The sequence below is a fragment of the Oncorhynchus clarkii genome, chromosome 20 (genome assembly GCF_045791955.1).
Source record: "Oncorhynchus clarkii lewisi isolate Uvic-CL-2024 chromosome 20, UVic_Ocla_1.0, whole genome shotgun sequence".
Taxonomy (NCBI): Eukaryota; Metazoa; Chordata; class Actinopteri; order Salmoniformes; family Salmonidae; genus Oncorhynchus; species Oncorhynchus clarkii.
In genome coordinates, this window is record NC_092166.1 from 25669608 (window position 1) to 25695874 (window position 26267).

General features: G+C 41.7%; 2 protein-coding genes across 6 annotated transcripts in view; one reads left to right on the forward strand and one right to left on the reverse strand.

Annotated features, from left to right (window-relative positions):
- Positions 1–288: 288 nt before the first annotated feature.
- Positions 289–13675, reverse strand: LOC139376127 (vacuolar protein sorting-associated protein 4B). Of its 4 annotated transcripts, none has more exons than XM_071118341.1 (14): positions 13481–13675; positions 13180–13338; positions 11987–12098; positions 8520–8620; positions 6898–7009; positions 6367–6517; positions 6214–6272; positions 4818–4937; positions 4400–4556; positions 4029–4177; positions 3836–3917; positions 3143–3362; positions 2307–2447; positions 289–2161 (listed from the first exon to the last, which is right to left on the reverse strand). In XM_071118341.1, the coding sequence occupies exons 2-14, from the start codon at positions 13198–13200 to the stop codon at positions 2060–2062; spliced, it is 1527 nt and encodes a 508-aa protein (XP_070974442.1). In that variant the 5' UTR covers positions 13201–13338; positions 13481–13675; the 3' UTR covers positions 289–2059. The 4 variants fall into 4 exon arrangements, with proteins under 4 accessions (XP_070974442.1, XP_070974440.1, XP_070974443.1 ...); XM_071118339.1 differs by having other exon boundaries at positions 13620–13673; XM_071118342.1 differs by lacking the exons at positions 8520–8620; positions 11987–12098; positions 13180–13338; positions 13481–13675 and adding an exon at positions 7959–8181 and having other exon boundaries at positions 291–2161.
- A 3780-nt stretch (positions 13676–17455) lies between these two features.
- The window catches only part of LOC139376128 (laminin subunit alpha-3-like), a 103913-nt gene continuing 95101 nt past the window's right edge, over positions 17456–26267 (forward strand). Inside the window, exons 1-2 of one of the 2 annotated variants that reach the window (XM_071118344.1) lie at positions 17456–17939; positions 20332–20484. In XM_071118344.1, coding sequence (XP_070974445.1) covers positions 17574–17939; positions 20332–20484 — 519 coding nt within the window. In that variant the 5' untranslated portion in view covers positions 17456–17573. The remainder of the gene's footprint in view (positions 17940–20331; positions 20485–26267) is intronic. The other variant, XM_071118345.1, reaches the window with a different exon arrangement.

Genomic DNA, 26267 nt, shown 5'->3' on the forward strand with positions numbered 1-26267 from the left:
GGGGTCTGAATAGGCTGTATATCACTGTGTCAAGGCATATGAAGTAACAGGATGTATAGAGCAAACAACTCAATTATCACAACACATAGGTTGTAATATGGCTTTTTTTTCTGGCTTGGCTTCCCCAGTGATTTTACCCATGCACCGCTACTGGCACACTTATTATACCTACATGACTTGACAATAAGAATAATTATATCCTCCTCATTGTTGTCAAGTGAGAGATTGACATTTGTGAAGATTCCTTTGAATCCTCAACCTGGAACTTGAGACAATACTTTACAAATATGTCAAATCTTAATATTACTTTTATTTACATATGCACGGCAGAGGAATTCTGATGACTTTTCCACTCGCTGATATACTGTATCATTCTCTACAAGACATGTTTTACAGTAAAGTGAAGACCACACCAAAGACGTACCCAACACCTTGAAATTCTTAAGAATGCCAACACTAAGAGCAGAGATATACAACCTTAAAGCCAGTTTACATGAAATGTGCAAATATATATTCCATAGCATCAATGACAAAATACACAATATAGCTGTCTTACTGGATATCAACTTCCAAATAAAAAAACAATGTAAATGATCTTGCTACTTGTTTGGAAGGCACATGGTGTGCATTGCCACTTAAAAATGGCCACATCTTAAAAGGTAATAACCAAGTACCTGCTTGGAACTGCATTCCAATGCAATAACAAAAAGGACATGATGCCATGAGGGTGTTCTTTTGTGCCTAAAATGTCAATTTCAGGCTACCCACAAAATTCCATTCACACCAACATATCAGTCGCGTTGTTTCTTCAACACTGTTAGACAGTTTGACTGGATCTCAGTACGGCATCATCTCTTTCTAGTTCTTGTTAGGAAGATCAGCAAAAGGGTTACATGTAGAGTGTGTGGATGGTCAGGGGGAAAAAAAGTATTGAATCCGTGACTATATTATAAAGGTTTTTCTGGTCCAGTAATGTTGATGATCCTGACAGTTTGAATCATAATGACAATGAACAGAGTAGCCTTTCTTCTGGAGGGGAAAAACAAATGTACATATCAAATATGTCCCAAAGCAACTTCCATCCAGAGTGTGTAAATTATTCTAACCGTAGCCGAAGCCCCACAAATGTCTGTATGTAGAATGACATACAGACGCAGGATCTTAATATTCTTCAAAGTTCTTCAGAGCAGGAAAATAATCCTGCAACAACAGGTGTTGATACATTTTTCCTTAGGGCAAATCAAGTCTGACATTTTAAAGTGGAAATTACAAACTTGAGAAGTATTTTTAAACCTTAAATACACCAGAAGTTTGCATTTCCTGCAGCAACAGAGTGATCAAATTAAGATCCTACACCTGTACATTTGCTGTGCTTCAAGTATCCAAACCCATGTAATTCTCATCACCTTGAGACTGTCATAAATTCCACCAATAATATTTGAAAAATATCCTGTACAAAAAGAAGTGGAATATATGGGTGCTCACACTGAAAAGTTAGGTGCAATTTGATTGAAGGAAATTGGATGGGTAATTGGAAAATTAGCTCAGATATTTATTGGGCAAGTTAAATAAGCACTTTACACAAAGAGAAGCATTCTAATTTTGTTAACATGCTTGTTAACAAAAACTCCCATTGACTTCAAAGCATGATGTATGCAAATGCTCGAGTTGAGCATTGTTTACATATTAGGATTCAGCCCAAGGTGCTGCACCAATGTTCCTAATTGCCATGTAGCTTTCCATTCACCAATCTAGTCTACCTCAGACTAGTCTACCTCAGACATGTGAAGAGATCCATAATCCTTTGGACATGGGGAGCATCTAAGAAAATACCCGTCTTTGTTTAACCCCTTGTGGCCAATGGACCAAGCTCAGTCGAGCCAAAGAAATAGATTACTTAAATGGAGAGGTCCGTTCTAGTAATTATATTTCTATTAGTAGAGCAGTCATGTGATAAGCCAACAGAGCCTGAGGGGGAGAGTGGGAAAAAGACGGAGAGGAGAGAAGGAACACTTGACAATCAATAATATTTGCTTTGGTTTGGCTAAAATGACCCAATTTAGCCCTCCTGTCCAAAGTCCTCTGTGAATTTTCTCAGTTTGTCCAAATCCTGATCATTGACTGTTGGCTTTGTGCTGGTCAGGGATCTCAGCATATCAGACTGCAAAGAATAAAAAGAGACATGATCAAAAGGTTATTCAACAGTCTTGTTTTCCCAGAAACAGATTACCATTGAGGCGGGGAAACGGATAACTGAATAATATTAATAAAGTATTATTAATAACTTTTTATTTTTTTACACTCACCATACAAACAACTGGCTCACATAGCTTTTCCCCAGGGACTTCCATCCATGTCATCTCGATGCCATTCGGGTCTCCTGGAGAGCATGGGGTCAAAAGGTCATCTACCACGATGTTGGGGTTGTCTCTCGATGGCCCTCTTACCTTCAATAACAATGCAATTTGCAGTGTTACAAATTAATCTCAACAGCTGCACCATTGAGAGCATCTTGAGTGGCTGCGTCACCACTTGGTATGGCAAATGCTTGGCATCCCACTGCAAGGCACTAGAGAGGGTAGTGCGTACGGCACTGGGGCAGAGCTCCCTGCCATCCAGGACCTCTATACCAGGCGGTGTCAGAGGCCCTAAAAAGCGTCAAAGACTCCAGCCACCCAAGTCTGACTGTTCTCTCTGCTACTGCACGGCAACGGTACTGATGCATCAAGTCTGGAACCAACAGGACCCTGAGCAGCTTCTAACCCCAGGCCATAACACTGCTTAATAGTTAACCAACCCGACTATCTGCATGGACCCTCTTTTCACTCAGCACATATGCTGCTGCTACTGTTTATGATCTATCCCTACCTCAATCACCTCGTACCCCTGCACATGGACTCGGTACTGGTACCCCGTGTATATAGCCATGTTACTGTTACTCATTGTGTATTCATTCCTTGTGTCATTATTTTTCTATTATTTATATTTTTTTCCTCACCGTGTTGTTGGGAAGTAAGAATTTCCCTGTTAGTCTACACCGATTTGTTTACGAAGCATGTGACAAATAAAATTTGATATAAAGATTATCACTGAAAAATAAATAGACAACGTTATTCAAATGGTCGTCATTATGGAGACGTACCCGCTTGAAGTGAGTGGCTGACTGAACTTTTCTGACTGGTTGCATAAGCGCGTCTCTGACGATGACGCTGACGTCAGCCCCTGAGTACCCGTCTGTCTTCTTTCCCAGGGTGACAAAGTCAGAGTCGTTGAGGCTGGTGGGGGTGGCGCCCAGGTGGAGCTTAAACATGAAGGTGCGGGCGTGTTCCTCGGGCAGGGGGATGTAGATCCTCTTCTCAAACCTGAGATAATTAAGGATGAGTTGTACTGAATGTATCACACATACTCTACAGGAAGAAGAATACATCTACAGGAAGAAGAATACATCTACAGGAAGAAGAATACATCTACAGGAAGAAGAATACATCTACAGGAAGAAGAATACATCTACAGGAAGAAGAATACATCTACAGGAAGAAGAATACATCTACAGGAAGAAGAATACATCTACAGGAAGAAGAATACATCTACAGGAAGAAGAATACATCTACAGGGTAGGTCTGAGCAGCAACAAAAAAGCAAAGAAGCAGTGCTGCTGAGTTTCCTAGCTTCAGTCCAGTGTGTTCACGGTATCACCAATCACGTTCAAGCTGAGTGGTAAAAGTGATCATACATTTTTATGGCTTTGGTGTCACAGTCAAGAATCATAAAGGACAAGTTATTTGTGTACACTGTTGAGATGGTAGGCTAAGCCAGTGTAAGAATGTGACATTACCGTCTTCTGATAGCAGAGTCCAACGTCCAAGGGATGTTGGTGGCCCCGAGCACCAGTACACCATCGTTGTCATTCCCAACCCCTGTGGAAAAATTATCATTAACTATTTACAACCATTTTCACTTAATATGAGCAAAACACCAATACAGTCCACTATAATATCCAGATACCTATCGTTTTCTGGCTCTCTCACCCTGCATCTGAACTAGGAACTCTGTCTTGATGCGGCGAGCTGCCTCACTCTCATTCTCACTCCTGGAGCCGCACAGCGAGTCTATCTCATCTATGAAGATGATGGAGGGCTTGTGCTCCCGTGCAAGGGTGAACAAGTTCTTTACCAACCTGGAGAGGAGAAAGGAGCATCAACATCAAGGTGAGCAGTATCCGGGACACCGATTAAACCTAATACTGGACTAAAATAATCTCTATTAAATTAGCTATTTAGTCCAGGACTAGGCTTAATATTATGTCTAAATTACAAACAGATTAAAACAGCAGCATTGGACTTTACGTCTCTCCACAATTAATCCCCCATGTTTCCCTGGATGAAGAGTAAAATCTCACTTTTCACTCTCTCCCAGCCACTTGGATACCAGGTCAGATGAGGAGATGGAAAAGAAGGTGGAGTTGTTGGCCTCTGTGGCCACAGCTTTAGCCAGGTAGGACTTTCCTGTTCCAGGAGGACCGAAGAGTAGGATCCCCCTCCACGGCGTTCTTTTGCCTGACAGACAGAGGTTGTTGGGAGAGGTCGTGAATAACATTGGGGCAGAAATAGACTAAGCTTTTCATTAACAAATGAATGAAGGGTAATAACCAATTGACTGTATACTATACAAGAATGAATGGATTCATTTATTTTCAGTATATTCCTAAGGCTGATCAAATGTTCCAACAGTGGAGGTTTCAGCATGTTTTTCCTACATTCAAAATTGTTCTTTCCTCATTAATTCTGTGGCGATCTGAGGCAGTAACACTACGTTACCTGTGAAAAGATGTGGGAATTTGATTGGCAAAATAACAGCTTCCTTCAGGGCCTCTTTGGCTCCCTCTAATCCGGCAACATCATTCCACTTGATATTTGGCTTTTCCATAACGATAGCCCCTGAAAAACACATCCAGTATGATGGGAACATACAAATCATTTTACAGTGAAGGAAAATGATCAGTCACCTTCATGTGAAAATCTAAAAATACAGTGCCTTGCAAAAGTATTCACCCCCTTTGGCGTTTTTCCTATTTTTGTGGCATTACAACATGTCATTTTAATTGATTTTTATGTGGATTTCATGTAATGGAAATACAAAATAGTTGAAGTGAAATAAAAAAAATAACTTGTTTCAAAAAAATTTGAAAAAACAGAAGTGGTGCCTGCATATGTATTCACCCCTTTGCTATGAAGCCGCTAAATAAGATCTGGTGCAACCAATTACCTTCAGAAGTCACATAATTAGTTAAATAAAGTCCACCTGTGTGCAATCTAAGTGTCACATGATCTCAGTGTATAGCTACACCTGTTCTGAAAGGCCCCAGTGTCTACAACACCACTAAGCGGTACTATGAAGACCAAGGAGCTCTCCAAACAGGTCAGGGGCGAAGTTGTGAAGAAGTACAGCTCAGGGTTGGGTTATAACACAATATCTGAAACTTTGAACATCCCACAGAGCACCATTAAAGCCATTATAAAGAAATGGAAAGGAAATGGCAGCACAACAAACCTGATAAGAGAGGGTCGCCCACCAAAACTCACAGACCAGGCAAGGAGGGCATTAATCAGAGGCAACAAAGAGACCAAAGATAACCCTGAAGAAGTTATCCCTCAAAGCCCAGACCTCAATCCAATTGAGAATCTGTGGTAGGACTTAGATTGCTGTACATCAGCAGAACCCATCCAACTTGAAGGAGCAGGAGTGGTTTTGCCTTGAAGAATGGGCAAAAATCCCAGTGGCTAGATGTGCCAAGCTCAGAGACATACCCCAAGAGACTTGCAGCTGTAATTGCTGCAAAAGGTGGCTCCACAAAGTATTGACTTTTTTTTTTGGGGGGGGGGGGGGGTAGTTATGCACACTCAAGTTCTGTTTTGTCTAGTTTCACAGAAAATATTTTGCATCTTCAAAGCGGTAGGCATGTTGTGTAAATCAAATGATACAAACCCCCCAAAAATACATTTAAATTCCAGGTTGTATGGCAAAAAAAAAGGAAAAATGCCAAGGGGGTTGAATACTTTCACAAGCCAATGTAAACGAGTTAGACATCTCAACAGGATATGGGAAAACTGAAAGTAAAGTGGAAATGAGCCAAATAACCTTTGTCACAATTCTATAGTATGTCAGTATTGTGATACATACTGTGGTAGTTTCACTTTGTAAGTGATAACTAACCTGAAAGTTGGTTCTGAAACTTCTTTTTTTCTGGGTTGTCTCCTTCATCACTCTCATTCCTGCACAATAATAATCCAAATAGGTTGACTCATCACATTCCAAATAACAGGCTAAACCCTTCTCACACATAACAAAGCCTGCTCCTGCACACACCCTTTGTCATCAGCTTGGGACTCCTTCACAGGCTTGGCAGGTGGAGCCTTCTCTTTCTTCTTTAGGTATTCTTTGAGCTTCTCTGCTCTGTCCAGGTACTCGGCACACTTGGCCCTGATGCTCTGTTTGGCTTTATCGCCCTGGGATTCATCTGGCAGGAGAGAAATGGACAAATTCTATTAAATACCATATGAAGAATCTGTTTTTATTTAGAAAATGTATGAATAAATCACAATTACAGTAAACTCCCCTAGACTATGACATTCTGTGAAATGGAAAAAAATGATGCATTCTGCTGATAAGTAGAAGTAGACACTGGACAGATTCATCTGATAGGTTCCAATAGTTGCCCAGATACCTTTGACAGGTCACTACTGTAGTGAGATTCTAAAATGTCCCCATTAGCCTATATGAGACAGAGGTGGTGATAAACAACTCCACACAAACCAATGGACTGAACAATCCAGAGACTATTACAACCCTAAAAGAGAAAAGAGCATTATGCAAATATCCAGTTGTCTTAAAGCATACATTTCACTACGTGTAGGAGGTACTGAACAGCTTGTTGGTATAAACGCAGGGCCTCGTCGTAATTCTGAGCTTTATCCTCCTGGGCCGCCTTGCTGGCCAGATCTATGGCTTTCTGAAAAAAGGGATGAGAACATTATGAAAAAACAAAGACAACAGTAAAAACAAATTGAAAGGATTCACTGCAAGATAAATTTGATTTGGTCAATCACAATTAAATAACTCTTTGATGCAATGGCATAACAAGCACGTAGTTCTAATTACAGTAACTAGAAGCAAGTATAGTAACTGTTCCTATATATCAAAAACATTGACCCCATATGCAAGGCTTTATGTAGAGCTACAGCTGTGTATGTACATGTTCCATGAAGTGCTACATGGCACATACATAGCTCAAAATGTGACCGACCACCTGTAAGACAGAGTATGTTGCAATTTCACTTCCTACAAAAAGTTTGACATGACTAAATCAAATAGGCTAATCCAATTAACTAGTTAATTAACATATTCAGACAGTAAGCTTAGCTAACGTTAGCTATATCAACAATCAGCTCACGACACTAGCTTTGCTAATGGTAGTTAGTTAATAACATTATCAAGGTACTTGGTTGCTATTCAAATTTCGGATTGTCTCGTCTTGGCCTTGTTGCGGAGGGGAGCACATTTAGAACTAAAAATGAACCGGTCAACTTTCCAACAAGGCCAAGACGAGACAGCTATCAAAGCAAGCTGATGTTAACTAACCATCTTCAATCAGGCTTAAAATAACTTGATAGTGACTACTGTCAACATTAACTGCTGTTCTTTCAAGTTGGCGACCTCGAAGCAACAAAAAACAACAATTCCGCTAGCTAGCGTCCGAGCTAACAAGTTAGCGTATTACCGTAGCCAGATAGATAACAATCAGTTAGCTAACGACACTTAGAAAAAATTAATCACAGTAGATCTACAAATAATAGTTAGCTCGCAAACGTTCGCTAACTAGTGCCATGCTAACTGGGTGGTTTGCCCTTTTGCTAACTACTAGCTACTGTAGCTAGCCGACGTTAGCTTTCCCAATTTACCTGTAAATTGTTGTTGGCAGCCATATGATTACTTGTAAAAAATTAAAAATGCAACGAACAGGCCCTTTATTTGTTAATACTTAAATTGCAGCCCGGCAAAGTCGATATCCAAGCCTTTTATTAGATCTTTGAATAACTATACATTAATAAATACAAAATAATACACTTCCGCGTTATCAGACACGGAGTTGATTCTCTTAGAATTCTCACGTGACCGGGAAATGTCCGCGTCATTCATAGACGCACCCATCTCTGGGTGGCAATATAATATTGTAGACGGATGAAATGTCAAATGTGTAGGGTTAGGATCATGTTGACATGTGAAGGATATGCAGAGTGCACATCTCCTATTAGCTATATCCTTACCTCCATAGAGTTGCCAGGAAGATTAATGGAAAACTGTCAATCCAATTAGACTGACATAGGTTTAGGCCTACACTGGCATTTACATCGGACCATATAATTAGGAATTCGTAATATAATTGAATATATGCATTGGACAACGTTAATGACCGACATTTTAGCATAAATTGTTTATAGAATGTTCCACTGTCTAATTACCTCTTTATTTTCGATATACTCCTGTAGTTCTTCCACTCTGTCCAGGTATAGTTTACACTTTTCCCTGATCTTCTGGTTGCCCTCTTTGCCCTGTGGTTCACCTGAGGAGAGGAGTTTTAAGTTGTTGATGGTGACACAGGTTATTGTAGAGACCATAGTTTCGGCTTGCCTGATGCCTCAAACGGAATTCTTCCACTGCTCTTTGTTTGCTACATACTTCAGGCTGAGACTGCCATCCTTGCTTAAAAATGGACCAATAAATCAAATCAAATTTTATTTGTCACATACACATGGTTAGCAGATGTTAATAGAAGTATAAAGAGGGGTTCCTGCAGATGCTGGAATACCTACGTGCAGGAACGATCCGAATTGCTGCCACAATTGCAACCTTCTCCCAGAGCAAGGAGTTTGGGTAGCCAGGCAAAGGGTAGGCTGCACATCACATGGTAATCACTGACATGCCAATATCCATCCTTCCTCTCTGTGCAGGCTACTACTGCTAAATACTCCCCTTATGGCTAGCAACGTCTCCAGTTATTTTTGAATCTCCAGCTAAATTATTTTCTTCAGTTTAACATTAATTCTGATACTTTGTTGACTTCACGTTGGCCCTTCTCGAGCTCTGCTCCTACAGGTCCTTGCGTGCCCACCCGCAGATGCTTGAGAAGTGTGTACCTCTTTTTTCCCCAGAGTCTTCTGTCATTTTGTTAATGTATTATCATTTTAAAATATTTTATTTAGATTTATCAAGGGGTGCTGCAGGACCCTCAGCAACCCTACTTCCCATGGCTATGAGCCTGTCTCTCGTGTTGAAAATGCACCTACCGGTCTGCTTGAGAAAGGCCTGTTAATATTGTGTGATGTTATGATAGTCTGCTTCTAGATGTGTGTATAGTCTTTAGCTTGTAAAGGAGGTTTCAACCAATTCATTGGTTATGTAGCCTACACCTCTGATTGTACAGTCCGAAACATAGCAATGCAAAATTGTCAGAATGTTGAATAAAATAAAATTTGAACTTATACCGGTTGTCTGTGCGGTCGGTCCTTCAGCAGCATGAAATTTGAGACAAAATACACCCACAAGAACGTATTGTTTACCCGACTTCTTTTAGTGTTGGTTCTGCCGTTTACATTTCTATCACCTGGTACATACGATTTGATTTGATTTGAAACCATGTAAACTCTTGCAGGCTTCGGTTACATGAATGCCTCACATGCATGTACTTCCGTCTTGTGTACGTGCCTTTGCCACGTAAATGTGCGTGGCGTTGCCTACATAATTTGAAAGCATCGCCACGTTTCGTGCCTACCACTACTCTTGCTCAACTAATCTGTCTAATAAAATCACTCCAACAAAATGATTGAGGTAAATTGATCTAATATTTCATAAATAAGAAAAAGTTATGCATAATCCAATGAAGTTAGATCTATAAACTTTATAGATATATATTAGGGGAGCCTAAAGATAAATAATCAAATTGCTTAGAGAGAAACATTTTAATCCGTCTTTAATAAAGTGTTACGAAACCAATAACTAGCCTACTGATTTTGCTGCACTTGTCATGCCTGGGGGTCTTAAAGCCCGTTTCTGCTTGCTCCACCAAAGCAAACAGGAGGCTCCGTACAGAGGGAATTGCAGTGCCTCGGGACGCTAATTGGAGCTCTGTACCGCATCGCCGTGTGCCGCTCAAAGTTTGTATCTTCGCGGAGGGCTCTGTATCGCTTCGCATTGACATGATTGGTTGACAGTAGGTGGGGGCGGGAGGTCCTTGTATAAACACAAACTACCTTTCTTGACAACAGCTCTGCTCCGCGAAGGATGAATGCTTTGATTTATGCGGAGGCCACATCGTAGGAAATGTGCTGCACGGCCACAGCAGCCATCGGATTGACCATCAGAGCCTTTTAGGCCAAGCTACATGGCCTGTAACCTGATTAGAAAATAAAGGTGAGAAGTAAGCGTATGCAATGAATGTACATGACATTTTAGTAATTTAGCAGACACTCTTATCAAGAGCAACTTACAAGAACAATTAGGGTTAAGTGTCTTGCTCAAGGGCACATTGACAGATTTTTCACCTAGTCAACTCCAGGATTCAAACCAGCAACCTTTCAGTTACTGGCCCAACGCTTTTAACCGCTAGGCTACCTGCCACCCAAGGAGACCGTAACCTTAAAAGCCAGAATGTTGAATAAAATGACATTTAAACTTACTCTACCGGTTGTCTGTGCGGTTTGTCCTTCATCTGCTTGAAATTTGAGATAAAATATCCACAGAAAAGTATTGTTTATCCTAATTTTGTCAAAAATGTTGAGCAGTTGAAGTACAAACCCCACAGACAACCGGTAAAGTACGTTTAAATGTAATTTTATTCAACATTCTGGCTTGTAAGGAACATTTACATGATTTTCAGCCATTCGTTTCAGGCTGTATATACAAATGAATTGTGTATTACAGCCTGATTAATCAGACTAGTCCAGGGCTAACACAGTCATGACTTCCATGGTCAGCCAGTCCAAGCAGATTAGTATTCGATCCAAAATAAATATATAATAAAGGAAACTACAAAAAAGCATGCTCAAACTAAAGATTCAAAATCAATTGAAAGGCCACCAAACAAACCAGCAGCCTCACGGCTCTCCCACGTGGGACACTGACTGACAACAGAGAGGAAGAGGCAAAGTGAGAGGGTCGACTCCGCCCACAATCTGTTCACGCAGATTAAGCATTATAGAGTTAAGCAGACCAAGTTTTTGTTTGGGGAGCAATGAGAGAGTGTTGAATTTGGTCAAGATGAAAGTGAATTGCTATTTTGATAGGTGAGGCTTATTTGATTGAATATAAGTTTTATAATGCTTAGGTTGTTACGGGTGTATTGATATATTTTTCTACAAAAGATCATTGGCTAGAATGTTCCCACCTGATCTTGCCTTCTTCCCGATAGCTGGATGCCCCTTTGATTTATTTATTAAATAAAAAGACACGTGTCAACTGTAGCCATTTATATTCCTTCATAGTTTGTTTTCCCCGTCCTTCATGGCCAACATCCACATGCCACATTTAACCAAACTAAGATTTTTTTGGGGTCAGCAGTTAGACATTTTGCTAAAGGGGGTCTAGTTGCCCCAAATTACCATATGTGATGCTCCATACCCCTCACATCTTGGCTAGTGTAAAGTTTAGCAATACAAAACGTGTATTTATTATCTTTCCTGATTTTTCTCCGTTTTTTTGAGAACCACATGCAACTGTATACGAACATTTATAAAATACTATTCTTCCAAATCGAGAATTAAGAAAGTATTGCCAAGAACAGGTTAGTTGAAAAATTCCTTGCTGAACTTTACACTAGCCATGCTCTAACGGGTTTGCAGCATCAGATCCCTTTACAATTCTGCGGCTACTGAATTGCATGTCCTGTCCGTATGACATTTGGTCCATTTCTTCAGGAGTGATGGTTACATACGTTTTACAATGTGCAGGAAGTACTTGACAGCGTGTTGGTAAGATTTGATAGCCTCCGTGTAGTTCCCAGCCTGGTCCTCCTGGGAGGCTTTCTGTGCTACAGCTATAGCTTTCTGAAATGAGAGTGTGGGAGGGATGAGTTGGGCAGAAAGGAGTGGAAGAGAGAGGGATGCGTTGGGCAGAAAAGTATAGGAGAGAGAGGGATGAGTTGGGCAGAAAAGTGTTGGAGAGAGAGGGATGAGTTGGGCAGAAAGGAGTGGGAGAGAGAGGGATGAGTTGGGCAGAAAGGAGTGGGAGAGAGAGGGATGAGTTGGGCAGAAAGGAGTGGGAGAGAGAGGGATGAATTGGGCAGAAAAGTGTAGGAGAGAGGGAGGAGTGTGGCAGAAGAAAGTAGGAGGAGTTGGGCACTGCTGCTACTTAGTCACAGCATCATTCACTGTCACTGTTCATCACATAGTCTCCTATTATGTCTACATTCATTGCTTCATTTGAGTGAGACATGTTTGTCATTTAGCAGATGCTCTTATCCAGAGCAAGTTTGGTTAAGTGCCTTGCCCAAGGGCACATCAACAGATTTTTCACCTAGTTGGCTTGGGTATTCAATCTAGTGACCTTGCAGTTACTCGCCCAATGTTCTTAACCTTTAGGCTACCTGACAAGACAGACTCATAGCATTATTATGCTCTGATTAGATCATGGAATACATGGAGATGGAGCATCAGCATCACAAGCCACTACTGAATTTCTCTTAGCTGTGTTAAAGTGAAACACTATTTTAAGTGGCTCACAATGGCTTTATTTGGCTCTGGAACAAGCTGTTGTCCAGCAGATATATCTCAAATGTGGGAGCTCATCTTCGTTAATGAAACCAATAGCTGTAGTGTAGCGATTGCACGTACAGTACAAATTCACAATAGACCTTCTCTTTATAACATACTGTACTATTTTAGTTTGTTTGAATGTAAGTAAACAAGTTGATCAGCTTCTCAAAAGTGACAACACAACACTAATACAAGAAACACACGCTTGACTACAGTTCTATGATGACACTAGCCCCAAGACGGCTTGACAGTCTCACTCTGACAAGTGGAATCAAACTCATAGGCCCATAAACATAAATTACTCATTTACAAGAAAGCATAGATGTGTCTACCAAGATAAAGTGCTATTTACATTAATAGTCAGTCACTTTACCTGTATATTTGTTGGCTCCATTGGAAGTTTTCAGGCAGTCAGTTGCTACTGAGAACCAACACAGTCCCTTGATTTTTCTGTTTCGTTTACCCACAGAGCCATTAACTTGTTGCTTATCTCACAGGCTCGTCACAGCACACATGCGTCTGAGAGACTTTCCTGTTGAAAAGAATGACAACAATGCTGAGGGCTGAGACTGAAACCCGCCTGCCTGTGAGTCATAATGACAAACTTGTTATGCAAGTATAGTCAACAGCCCAGGAAAACATTCACAGTAGGATAATAGGCTAACATTATTAACCTTCAGCCGTATCTGTCCTTCATTTCTTCTCTCCTTTATTTAACTAGGCAAGTCAGTTAAGAACAAATTCTTATTTTCAATGACAGCCTAGGAACAGTTGGTTAACTGCCTGTTCAGGGGCAGAACGACAGATTTGTACCTTGTCAGCTCGGGGACTAGTCCAACGCTCTAACCACTAGGCAACCCTGCCGCCTCAAAGAGGAAGTTTCATGCAAAGAGGAAGTTTAAAACTCCCCTAATGGGGATAAAACAGAGAAAAAAGTCTACATCAAATCCAAATAAAGTGCCAGGGTAAAGGAATGTAGTAAGCAGTGGTGTAAAGTACTACTTAAGTAGTTTTTTGGTTGTATCTGTACTTTACTTTACTATTTATATTTTTGACAACTTTTACTTTTACTTCACTACATTCCTAAAGAAAATAATGTGCTTTTTAATCCATACATTTTCCCTGACACCCAAAAGTACTTGTCTCATTTTAATGCTTAGCAGGACAGGAAAATGGTCCAATTCATGCACTTATCCCTGGTCATCCCTACTGCTTCTGATCTGGTGGACTCACTAAACACACATGCTTCGTTTGTAAATTATGTCTGAATGTTGGAGTGTGCCCCTGGCTATCCCTAAATTTAAAAAATCAAGAAAATGGTGCTGTCTGGTTTGTTTAATATAAGGATTTATAAATGATTTATACTTTTACTTTTGATACTTAAGTATATTTTAGCAATTAAAATTACTTTTGAGTTTATTATTTTTTTTACAGGGACAGTGCATATTAATCAACGTTTCAGTGAAAGTGTCTGTTTTAGCCATCCAGCTAATTTTCAATCGCAGTCCCTGGGCAGGTTATTAAAAACAATTACAATATAGACAATCATTGAGCAGTGAGCACACGCAGAGCAACATAGGACAAGCAAGACATAGCATACAGACAGAGAAACATAGAACAAAAAGCAGCAAGACAAAATTCATAAAAGCAACAAAGTGTTTCCACACCTCACAAGCTATAGACAACAGACAACATGGAAAGCGGCATTACACAGCTAGGGATTATGTTCACAAATCTGATTGACCTTTAGCCATGTCTTCATGCATTTTGTGAAAGTGTGATATGTGGTGCAGTTATGTGTGTCTGATGGCAGTGTATTCCAGACATGGGAAGCTCTCACAGAGAAAACGGATTTACTCACGGTGCTTTTCCTTTTCCTGCTGCCATATGTTTGGGTTTTCTGTTTAACAAAAATACTGAGTGGAGGGGGAGCCAGGCCATTTAGGATCTTGAATACAAGACATGCGTTGGTGTATTGCACAAGATTTTCCCAACTCAGGAGCTCATGCTTTCTGAGGATGTAACAGTGATGATGGCTATTGGGCTTCCTATCAAGCACTTTGAGAGCTTGTTTGTAGACAGACTGAATAGGTTTTAATGTTGTACAGTAAGCTTGGGCCCAACTAGTCAAGAAGTATGTTAAGTGGGGGAGTATCATAGATTTGAAGTACAGTTTTGCTACCTCTGTAGTCAAACAATTTCGTATAAATCGGAAATTAGCTAGGTTGAATTTGGTTATTTGAATGACCTTTTTCACATGCTTTTTAAAAGAGAGGTTGGAATCAAGTATGATGTCAAGGTACTTAAAATCAGATACCACCTGGAGCTTCTCCCCTGACACATAGACATCTGGCTCATTAGCATCTGTTGCCCTCTTTGTGAAGAACATGCAAACAGTTTTTTTTTCACATTGAGATGCAAACACGAGTCACTGAGCCACTTTGTAACCTGGACCATTACAGTAGTGAGTTCTTGTGCAGCTTGTTGTTTGCTCTTTCCATGCACATACTGTATATCACTGTATCATCTGCATACATTTGAACTTCAGACCCAGTACAGACAGAAGGCAGATCATTAATGTACAGGCTGAACAGGAGGGGCCCCAGTATTGACCCTTGAGACACGCCCACATCATAGCTAAGAGTGGGCGACAGCTCATTGCTCACTCTGACACACTGAGTTCTGCCTTCAAGATATGATTTCATCCATCTCAAGGCATCGGGGGAAAAGATGAACTTGAACAATTTTGTGATGAGAATCTCATGGTTAACAGTATCAAAAGCCATCCTTAGGTTCAGAAACACAGCCCCAACAACGCCCCCTTTGTCCATATTGGACTTCACATTTTCCAGAAGAAAGCAGTTGGCCGTTTCTGTGGAGTGTTTCGCTCTGAAGCCAAACTGCATGGAGTGTAATGTGAAGGGGCTGTTGTTGAGGTGGGCAATCAGTTATTCTGCTACACACTTGTCAACAACCTTTGACACCACAGGTAGTATACTAATGGGCCTGTAGTTACTCACGTCAGCAGGGTCGCCTGATTTAAAGATGGCCGTTATTATGGCCGACTTCCATACCCTTGGAAACACCCCGAGACCAATATATGTGTTGGTGACCTTAGTAATGAGGCCAATGAGTGACTCTTTGTAGTTTATAAGAAAGGTAGAGTCCAGCCCAAACACATCTTTGGCTTTAGAGTTCTTCAGTGAGTTAATCACCAAGTTCACCTTTGACTCAGAAACCTCCCTTATGATGAAGACAGGTTGAGCGTCATTCACTAGCACTGAGCCCAAGAAACCAGTGGAGGGGTTCCGTGTCAGTACCCTGACAGAGTCAATAAAGTAGGAATTGAAGGCTTTTGATTCTTAAGTATATTAAAAACCAAATACTTTTAGACTTACTCAAGTACTATTTTACTGGGTGACTTTCACTTTTACTTGAGTCATTTTCTATTAAGGTATCTTTACTTTTACTCAAGTATTACAATTGGGTACTTTTACCACCACTGGTAGTAAGTACATAATATCATTTTTTATTTTACCCTTATTTTACCAGATCTACCGGTGTGAGGTCATCAACAGCAACAGGATTAAACACAGCGAGTGTCCTGATTTAGAACATGATATAGAAGCTCCTGTTGCCCTGGGATGTCAGGGATGTGACACTGCAGCAGTGCTGTGTGTTTTGTGCTTGGGAGTGCTGTAAATCCCCCTCTTGTGAGACTCTTGATGTAGATTGATGTAGATCTCCACAAGGTGTCGCTCTAGGACCAGTGGTTTGTGATAACGATGGGTAGACTACTGCCTGTCCTGTAGTCTGGGTAATACAGTTAGTGAATATTGTACTTGCAAAGAATAGTCCACAAAGGTGGGAGCAGATAGGACATATTATCTAAATAGCACATTATTTCTGTTGCCCAATTGAATAGATAAACCACATTTGTAATTTGACTAATTCGGTAGAGGATATAATCTGTTGATAATCCACTATGTTCAGAGCCTGCACATATTCACTAAACCTGGCACTGGAAATAGCAAAGGTATGCAGGAGAAGGGAGTGTGTCTCTGGATGAATCTGGGTTGGGTGTGGCTCAGTACGGCAGTCTGTTTTTAGATGGGATTGATGGATGTTTTTTTTTAACATTGCCAGTTACATTCCAGTTTTTCTCTGTCAACAAATGTTCATGCAGTCTATTTTATTTGAAGCAAATCAAATCAAGACTCAGTGGTTCCCTGCAACTGTCATATAACTGTTTTGCATTAGGCCACTATAATTAGACTATACAATCTCACATTTTATTGTGAAACAAATCAGTGGTCAGTTGAAGGTTGGCCATGATTCAGAAATCACAATGATCGGTTAACGACCGCTGTATTTGGAAATAATTGCACACAAAAAAATATCTGTGAGCTGGTGTCAACTTTGTCTCCAAAAATGTCTAGTGAAATATTTTCTTGCGTTACTGATACTTTTTCTATTTTGGCTTGAACGTGATTTAATACGGGATAATTTATAGAGAGACCTTGGCCCCAAGTCAAGTAGGGCCTAGGCTATAACTCACTGGTGACACCCAATGACTGTATTGACACTTGATACGGCCCCGGGTGGCATAGTTTGATTAGGGAGAAACCGGAGCAAGTGCTTATTTCACGAGGGAACATGTAGAGGGGAAGCACATAGACAAAGGCAACAGCAGCAGCAGAGACACAAGTGAAACTTTTACATCAGCACACTTGAACCGCGCCAGGCTCAAGGGGACTGGATTGTTTTATGCGTGGAGATTGCGTATTATTCCACGGGGATCTAGATAGAATTGCAACTCGCAGTTCAAGTTATTTGAGCATCTACAGAGATTATAGAGGTGGAAGGAACATGGCGAGGGGGGTGAAGAGAGCTCACCTTGTTGCTTTATTATTTACTTTGATGCTCTTATTTTGGCGGGACGTTTACGCGCAGGTGTCTTTTAACGAAATAACCGGGTTTAGTTTGAGCCCCCCGTACTTCAACCTCGCGGAGGGGTCACGGATATCCGCTACCGCAACTTGCGGTGAAGATGAAGCGGGGAGACCGAGATCTGATTTGTACTGTAAACTTGTCGGAGGACCTACCTTTGGACTTCCTAGTCAAACGATACAGGTAATGAGTGAACGACATTTTCGGTTTCATTATTTGTTGTTTAATTTTTAAACGCTTCGATCACCACCTTTCTGCCTTTAATAATAATGTTTACAGTTGAAATGTTTGTTTTAGCTACGCAATAGGTTGGCTGGCATAAGTGCATGCGTAAAAGACACATGTAGCCTATTAATGTGCACGTCTTAATAGCATTGTTTTGAAGACATAACATGGACAGATACCAACAGAAACACAACCCATAGCACAGAATAAATCGTATTTGTATTATTCAATCAAAGTAAGGAAGTTGTTTCCTTGCAAGCAAGTGATTTTCTTGTGATTTTTTTCGTCCCATACATACATATGTTCCCACGTGAAATACCATATTTACAGTTAAACTGGTATAACAGTTGAGTGGTCCTCCATGCTTCCTTGCTTTTGCAGCCCGGTTCCAGAATGAGTCACTATAGCCCCCATGGGGAACAGTGGCAATTCTGCCTGCTCTGACCAAGTTGTCCACCTGCCAGAAATAGTTTTCACCATTGTGTTTAACTCCTGAGCTCTCCAATGAGAATGCCCTCTCAACAGTAGACTTGTCCCTTCAGGAGTTTCAATACCTTTGGAACACGAAGACGTTTTAAAACCTACACAAAGAAGGGCCCCAATAGGCCTATATATTGCTTGCTATCATTAATGTATATCTGGAAATTGGTTGACTGTATTTCCAGATATCGCTATTACCATTGTTGCTACAATTCAAATCAGATCAAATTTTCTTATTCACATGCGCCGAATACAACAGGTGTAGACTTTACAGTGAAATGCTTACTTACAAGCTTCTAACCAACAATGCAGTTTAAAAAATATTAATAATAATATGAAATAAAAGTAACAAGTAGTTAAATAGCAGTAGTAAAGTAACAATAGCAAGACTATATACAGGGGGTAGTCGATGTGTGGGGGCACCGGTTAGTTGAGGTAATTGAGGTAGTATGTAGGTAGAGTTATTAAAGTGACTATGCATAGATAATAACAGAGAGCAGCGTAAGGGAGGGCAATGCAAATAGTCTGGGTAGCCATTTGATTAGATGTTCAGGAGTCTTATGGCTTGGGGGTAGAAGCTGTTTAGAAGCCTCTTGGACCTAGACTTGGCGCTCCGGTACTGCTTGCAGTGCGGTAGCAGAGAGAACAGTTTGACTAGGGTGGTTGGAGTCTTTGATAATTTTTAGGGCCTTCCTCTGACACCGCCTGGTATAGAGGTCCTGGATGGCAGGAAGCTTGGCCCCAGTGATGTACTGGGCCGTACACACTACCCTCTGCAGTGCCTTGTTGTTTGAGGCCGAACAGTTGCCGTACCAGGCAGTGATGCAACCAGATGCTCTCGATGGTTGAACCTTTTAAGGATCTGAGGACCTATGCCAAATCAGTCTCCTGAGGGGGAATAGGTTTTGTTGTGCCCTCTTCACGACTGTCTTGGTGTGCTTGGACCATGTTAGTTTGTTCAAGTTTGAACTTGAAGCTTTCAACCTTCTCCACTACAGCGCCATCGATGAGAATGGAGGCATGCTCGGTCCTCATGTTCCTGTAGTCCACAATCATCTCCTTTGTCTTGATCACGTTGAGGGAGAGGTTGTTGTCCTGGCACCACACGGCCAGGTCTCTGACCTCCTCCCTATAGGCTGTCTTGTCGTTGATCAGGCCTACCACTGTTGTGTCATCTGCAAACTTAATGATGGTGTTGGAGTCTTGCCTGGCCGTGCAGTCATGAGTGAACAGGGAGTACAGGAGGGGACTGAGAACGCACCCCTGAGGGGCCCCTGTGTTGAGGATCAGCGTGGCGGATGTGTTGTTAGCTACCCTTACCACCTGGGGCGACCCGTCTGGAAGTCCAGGATCCAGTTGCAGAGGGAGGTGTTTAGTCCCAGGGTCCTTAGCTTATTGATGAGCTTTGAGGGTACCATGGTGTTGAACGCTGAGCTGTAGCCAATAAACAGCATTCTCACATAGGTGTTCCTTTTGTCTCGTTTAAGGAAGAAAAAAAAGATGCCAGTTTGTGGTGAGTAATCGCTGTTCTGATGTCCAGAAGTTATTTTTGGTCATAAGAGACGGTAGCAGCAACATTATGTACAAGATGTCATTTTTATTTTTTTTACAAACAATGCAAAAAAAACTATAAAAACACAATAGGTTAGGAGCAAGTAAAACGTCAGCCATCTTCTCCGGTGCCGCCTTCTTGATGCATGTGATTACTTGCACGGTCTGCAAATGTGTGACTGTGGCTTATTCATTCTCTTGAATACGAGTTAACTATGCACTGAATGTGTGGCTTTGTGTTGGTGGGACTCTATTTATATGTGGTTATATGTGTTTTGGGCTCAAGAGTAACACCATTTCATTGGCCCTTACCCTGCAGGGACAGTATTGTGACAGATGCAACTCCAACGAGCCAAACAAGGCCCACCCGGTGAGTAACGCCATCGATGGCACTGAGCGCTGGTGGCAGAGCCCGCCTCTCTCCAGGGGGCCTATGTACAACGAGGTGAACGTCACTTTGGACCTGGGACAGGTGAGTGATCCAAACCTGGAGGGCTTTCATTGATTCCATCCTACTCAGCCAAGTGCTATACCTTAACGGTGGCTGTTGTTGAGAGTATGAAATAAAACAGTGGGATGTCACAGGGTGAATATAGCCAAGCCTCTAAGTTTTCCTTGTCTGAGACAGACAGGCAGCGCTAGTCATGTGAGTGATGTCCCACATCTGGCTGCGTGCCAGGAATCAGCCTCAGATCATGCCCCTGTGGCTAGGGGATATGCATCTATTATGACCCGTGGCTGCAGTGGGGGCTGCTGTGGGAGTTTGGCTCACAGCCCATGAAATAGCACCATATGCTCAATTATCCAGTGAGGGGAAAGAGGGTGGGATTCTGTCCAGGGATTAGGGATCAGAGGGATGTTAAATATCTGGGAGGGTGGCGGGTGAAGTGGGTGAAGAGGGTTCAGAGCTGGACCCTTTGTGATTGAGAAACAGGTTTGGTCTGCGGATCAGGGGTCGGCATCAAGTGGAGATCCATAGAAAGTAAATCTTTCTAAAAGTGAGGACCACACCATGTTCCCTAGGAGGACTGTGGGAAGAAGAGAATGGGTGACGGTTGCAGATTCTCCCATCTCTGTTTTTAGCTGGGCTGAACTAAGCTGAACGAAGCAGAGGGGCTGTGAGAAAGGATAAATATAGTACCTGCTCAGCTCGTGGCGGCTTGAGGGACGTCTGAGTTTAAGACATGGTAATGCTCTGTTTATATGTACTCAGGGAAAGCGCCATTACTGCATTAAGGCGTACTATAGAGTATGAGGCTGAAGTATTCTCTGAAACTACCAACCACATGCCTCCCCCTCTCCCTTTGGCCCGCCCAGCCTATCAAACAGCTACTGTCATCCAGTGAGGCTCCAGACCAAGCTCACCTGGCCCCACCCCCCTTATGTCATCCATTTGTTTTTACCCCCCCCCCCCCCCTAAAGCTTTTGTCAATGCCAAGAATGTGTTTATGAGGCTGTGTGGGCTTTCATTAGAAAGTGTGCAGGTTTATTGGAGTGTTACCTTCCACGGTTGTTATTTCACAAATTGGATCAGACTGATTTGGCAGCATTGACCTGAGTCTTATCAATTCAATGCAAGGCAATCAAATCAGACTAGATTGGTTGTCAATAGCTAATTGGTTAAACTGCATAGATATTATGCTCTGCACACGATGATCCTACCTTCTAGATCTAGAGAAACACAGCGAAACTGAAAAACAAACTTAAAGCAGTCTATCAGTCCACGATACAAGGGAAATACTGTATCCCATACAATTATTACGTTTGGTAAAGTAGTACAATGTTATTAACCCTCTGTGTATGCAATCTTGTGTAGGCCATGTCTTCTTATCAGAGGTGTGTGTAGATAAGGAAGGATGTTGTCGATGCCTCTGAAATAATTCAGTCAACCACACTTCCGTGTGCTTTCAGCACAGATGTCTGTCAAATAGTGTTGGTTCCTACAACCCTTTGATGATTTTACAGTCATAACAAAGCATTTGTCAAAATAATTTAATGTGGAGGTCAGGTTTATGTCAGACTAACTTGCCACATGCTTGGTCACACCCTTTCCCCTTAACACAATCTATGCCTACTCCTACTCAGGTTTCTTTCATGCTTGGGAGGAATTTCTCTGATTCATCTTCCCCAATAGAAACAGTCCAAAGCCTTTGTAGATTCTGTTAATGCAACGAACAGATGATGCGGTCACTGAAATTTGTACGGGCTGAATCCAGTTGAATGGTTTTTGTGGTCTCTTCTGAGACTAATACAGGTGCCTCCCTCCCTCTCTCTGCCAGTCTTATCTCCAGCTCTCCCAGGGGATATATTAGATAATGGCACCATCATTGTTCATGTTAAATCGGACCGGTTCAAAGGGAAGCCGGGTGGTTTTTGAAGTGGCCATTTCCGACGGTTCTGTAAAGTGCACGTTTTGAAGCAGCACCAATCCGTCAAGGGCTGATTCCCGCTTTTGTGGAACATTGAATGATAACTTTTCTGTGCTATAAATGATAACCGATTTCCTTTGTGGATTAACATGACGTGTTTAGAAAAGGAAACAGTCCGAATTAGCCGGGAACTTTGTATTAGACAAAATATGTATTTGTATGTACATGTCCTAAATCTCAGGCAGTCAGTCCATGTGAAGGAGTTTACAACTCCCTGGGGTGGAGCTCCTTGTGCAAATCAACCCAACCACACCTCTGCTGGATCATGTTGCCTGGAACGTGCAGCTCTCACACCTAAGTAGCAGGCTAGCCGCCTGCCTGTGTTATCTTGTGGGCTTTTGACCTGTGACCCGTGACAAAGCCGGACATAAGTCAGGAGATGACCTTGAACTCCCTCATACTACGGCGGGATCCAGGGTGTAGGGGGACTTCTTTGTGTACTCTACAGTAACTGGACATAGTGGTGGGTGTTGCCTCAGGCAATTTGTCTCCAGGGCATTGGAGCAGTTCACCCAGAAAGAAAGTCAACACATTGATTAGAGGCTTCTGCTGTGAGTTTCTTGATGTTATCCAATATCCTACATATGTGTTGAGATGTGTATATTTTATTTTACTAGAGACACACATTTTATTAATTACCTTAGAAATTCTAACTATTCAAAACCATATATGCCCTCCCAAAACAAATCCAATGACATCCTCTCCTCACCCCCAAGCATATTACTTTTAAAATAGGCTGTCTACCTGTACAGGGAGACTAGTTAAAACAATTTACAGGGTGAACATTGGCACCACGGATGGATCGGCCCCACAGCCGCCCATGCAGTCAGTTTTTCTGGGGGAATGTATTTTAGGAGCCCTGACCACATGTGCTAATCTGCCTGAGTGCTCCAGACCATGTGAGACTGACATGCCTGGGCCTTACTGCTGTCTGTCATATCATGCTACTGAAAGGCCTCTGATTGGTGGGCGGCAAAGTTCATATAGTTTTGCGTTTTCATATTTATTTCTATTAGTTTTCAGACCTGATTATCTAGTTTTTATTTACACTGAACAAAAAATATAAACGCAACATTTAAAGTGTTTAATGAGCTTAAATAAAAGATCCCCGAAATGTTCCTTAAAAAAAAAAAAGAAGCTTATTTTGCTCTCAAATTTTGTGCACATATTTGTTTACATCTCTGTTTCAGTGAGCATGTCTCCTTTGCCAAGATAATCCACCCACCTGACAGGTGTGGCATATCAAGAAGCTCATTAAACAGCATGATCATTACACAGGTGCACCTTGTGCTGGGGACAACAAAAGGCCACTCTAAAATGTACAGTTTTGTCACACAACACAATGCCACAGATGTCTCAAGTTTTGAGGGAGCGGGCAATTGGAACGCTGACTGCAGGAATGTCCACCAGAACTGTTGCCAGATCATTTAATGTTAATTTCTCAACCATAAGCTGCCTCCAACATCGTTTTATAGAATTTGGCTGTACGTCCAACCGGCCTCACAACTGCAGATCATGTGTAACGACGCCAGACCAGGACCTCCACATCCTGCTTCTTCACCTGGGGGCTTGTCTGAGACAAGCCACCTGGACAGGTTTGCACAACCAAAGAAATTCTCCACAAACTGTCAGAAACCGTCTCAGTGAAGCTTATCTGTGGGCTCGTCGTCCTCACCAGGGCCTTGATCTGACTGCAGTTCGGCGTCGTAACCATCTTCAGTGGGAAAATGCTCACCTTCAATAGCCACTGGGATGCTGGAGAAGTGTGCTCTTCACAGATGAATCCCAGTTTCAACTGCACCGGGCAGATGGCAGACTGATGTCAACATTGTGCACAGAGTGCCCCATGGTGGCAGTGGGGTCATTTGTATTTATTATGGATCCCCATTAGTTCCTGCCAAGGCAGCATCTACTCTTCCTGAGGTCCAGCAAAATTAAGGCAGTTCTACATCTTTTTAAACATTACAATAAATTCGCAACAGATTTCACAACACATTAAGTGTGTGCCCTCAGGCCCCTACTCTACTACCACATATCTACAACACAAAATAATGTGTACGTGTGTATCGTGTGTTTGTATGCATGTGTCTGTGCCTATGTTTGTGTTGCTTCACAGTCCCTGCTGTTCTATAAGGTGTATTTTTATCTGTTTTTTAAATATAATTGTACTGCTTGCATGAGTTACTTGATGTGGAATAGAGTTCAATGTAGTACTGTGCACCTCCTATAGTCTGTTCTGGACTTGGGGACTGTGAAGAGACCTCTAGTGGCATGTCTTGTGGGGTATGCATGGGGGTCCGAGCTGTGCGCCAGTATTTCAAACAGACAGTTCGGTGCATTCAACATGTCTCTCACAAATACAAGTAGTGATAAAGTCAATCTCTCCTCCACTTTGAGCAGGATAGATTGACGTGCATATTATTAATGTTAGCTCTCTGTGTACATCCAAGCGCCAGCCGTGCTGCCGGGTTCTGAACCAATTGCAATTTTCCTAAGTCCCCCTTTGTGGTACCTGACCACACGACTGAACAGTAGTCCAGGTGCGACCAAACTAGGGCCTGTAGGACCTGCCTTGTTGATAGTGTTGTTGAGAAGACAGAGTAGCGCTTTATTCTCCCTATCCTAGCTACTGTTGTATCAATATGTTTTGACCATGACAGTTTACAATCATGGGTTACTCCAAGCAGTTCAGTCACCTCAACTTGCTCAATTACCACATTATTCATTACAAGATTTAGTTGAGGTTTAGGGTTTAGTGAATGACTTGTCCCAAATACAATGCTTTTAGTTTTTGAAATATTTAGGACTAACTTATTCCTTTCCACCCATTCTGAAACTAACTGCAGCTCCTTGTTAGGTGTTGCAGTCAATTCAGTTGCTTGGTAGCTGACGTGTATAGTGTTGAGTCATCCGCATACATAGACTGCTGAACCGTTCAATGCCACAATTTAGGGAGGGCAGAGGGACAGATATTATGGGGAGTTTTTTGGTGTCAGTGACCCAATCAGTTCTTTAAAATACATATTAGGCTGTTCTGAGCTGCCCTTCATAATGTAATTCGGCCCCACATGAACCATGACAGTGTCAGCCCCTGATGACTGACTCAGAGTCTCGGGAAACAGCCTGGAAATATCCTGAACTTTTGCCCCAGGAAAACCCAAAGTCTTTGCCCCAGGTACAGATATATGCCTCACTATCAAACTCCCTATCACAATTAGAGGTAGACCCATTATGATTTTTCAACGATGATACCGATTTATTGGAGGACCAAAAAAAATACGATACCGATTAATCGGCCGATTTAAAATATATATATATATATATTTGTAATAATGACAATTACAACAATATTGAATTAACACTTATTTTAACTTAATATAATACATCAATAAAATCAATTTAGTCTCAAGTAAATAATGAAACATGTTCAATTTGGTTAAAATAATGCAAAAACAAAGTGTTGGAGAAGAAAGTAAAAGTGCAATATGTGCCATGTAAAAAAGCTAACATTTAAGTTCCTTGCTCAGAACATGTGAAAACTGGTGGTTCCTTTTAACATGAGTCTTCAATATTCCCAGGTAAGAAGTTTTAGGTTGTAGTTATTACAGGACAATTTCTCTCTATACCATTTGTATTTCATATACCTTTGACTACTGGATATTCTAATAGGTACTTCAGTTTGCCAGCCTAATCTCGGGAGTTGATAGGCTTGAAGTCATAAACAGTGCAATGCTTTTACGCATTGTGAAGAGCTGCTGGCAAAACGCAGTAAAGTGCTGTTTGAATGAATGCTTACGAGCCTGCTGCTGCCTACCACCTCTGTCAG

What these genes read in the sequence shown, in the direction of transcription:
- LOC139376127 (XM_071118341.1), bottom strand. Translation starts at nt 13,200, where the DNA reads ATGGAGCCAACAAATATACAG. An exon ending in TCCCAAGCTGATGACAAAGG is followed by an intron (nt 6,273 to 6,366) that starts GTGTGTGCAGGA and finishes ATTATTGTGCAG; the next exon opens with GAATGAGAGTGATGAAGGAG. An exon ending in ATTCCCACATCTTTTCACAG is followed by an intron (nt 4,557 to 4,817) that starts GTAACGTAGTGT and finishes TCTGTCTGTCAG; the next exon opens with GCAAAAGAACGCCGTGGAGG.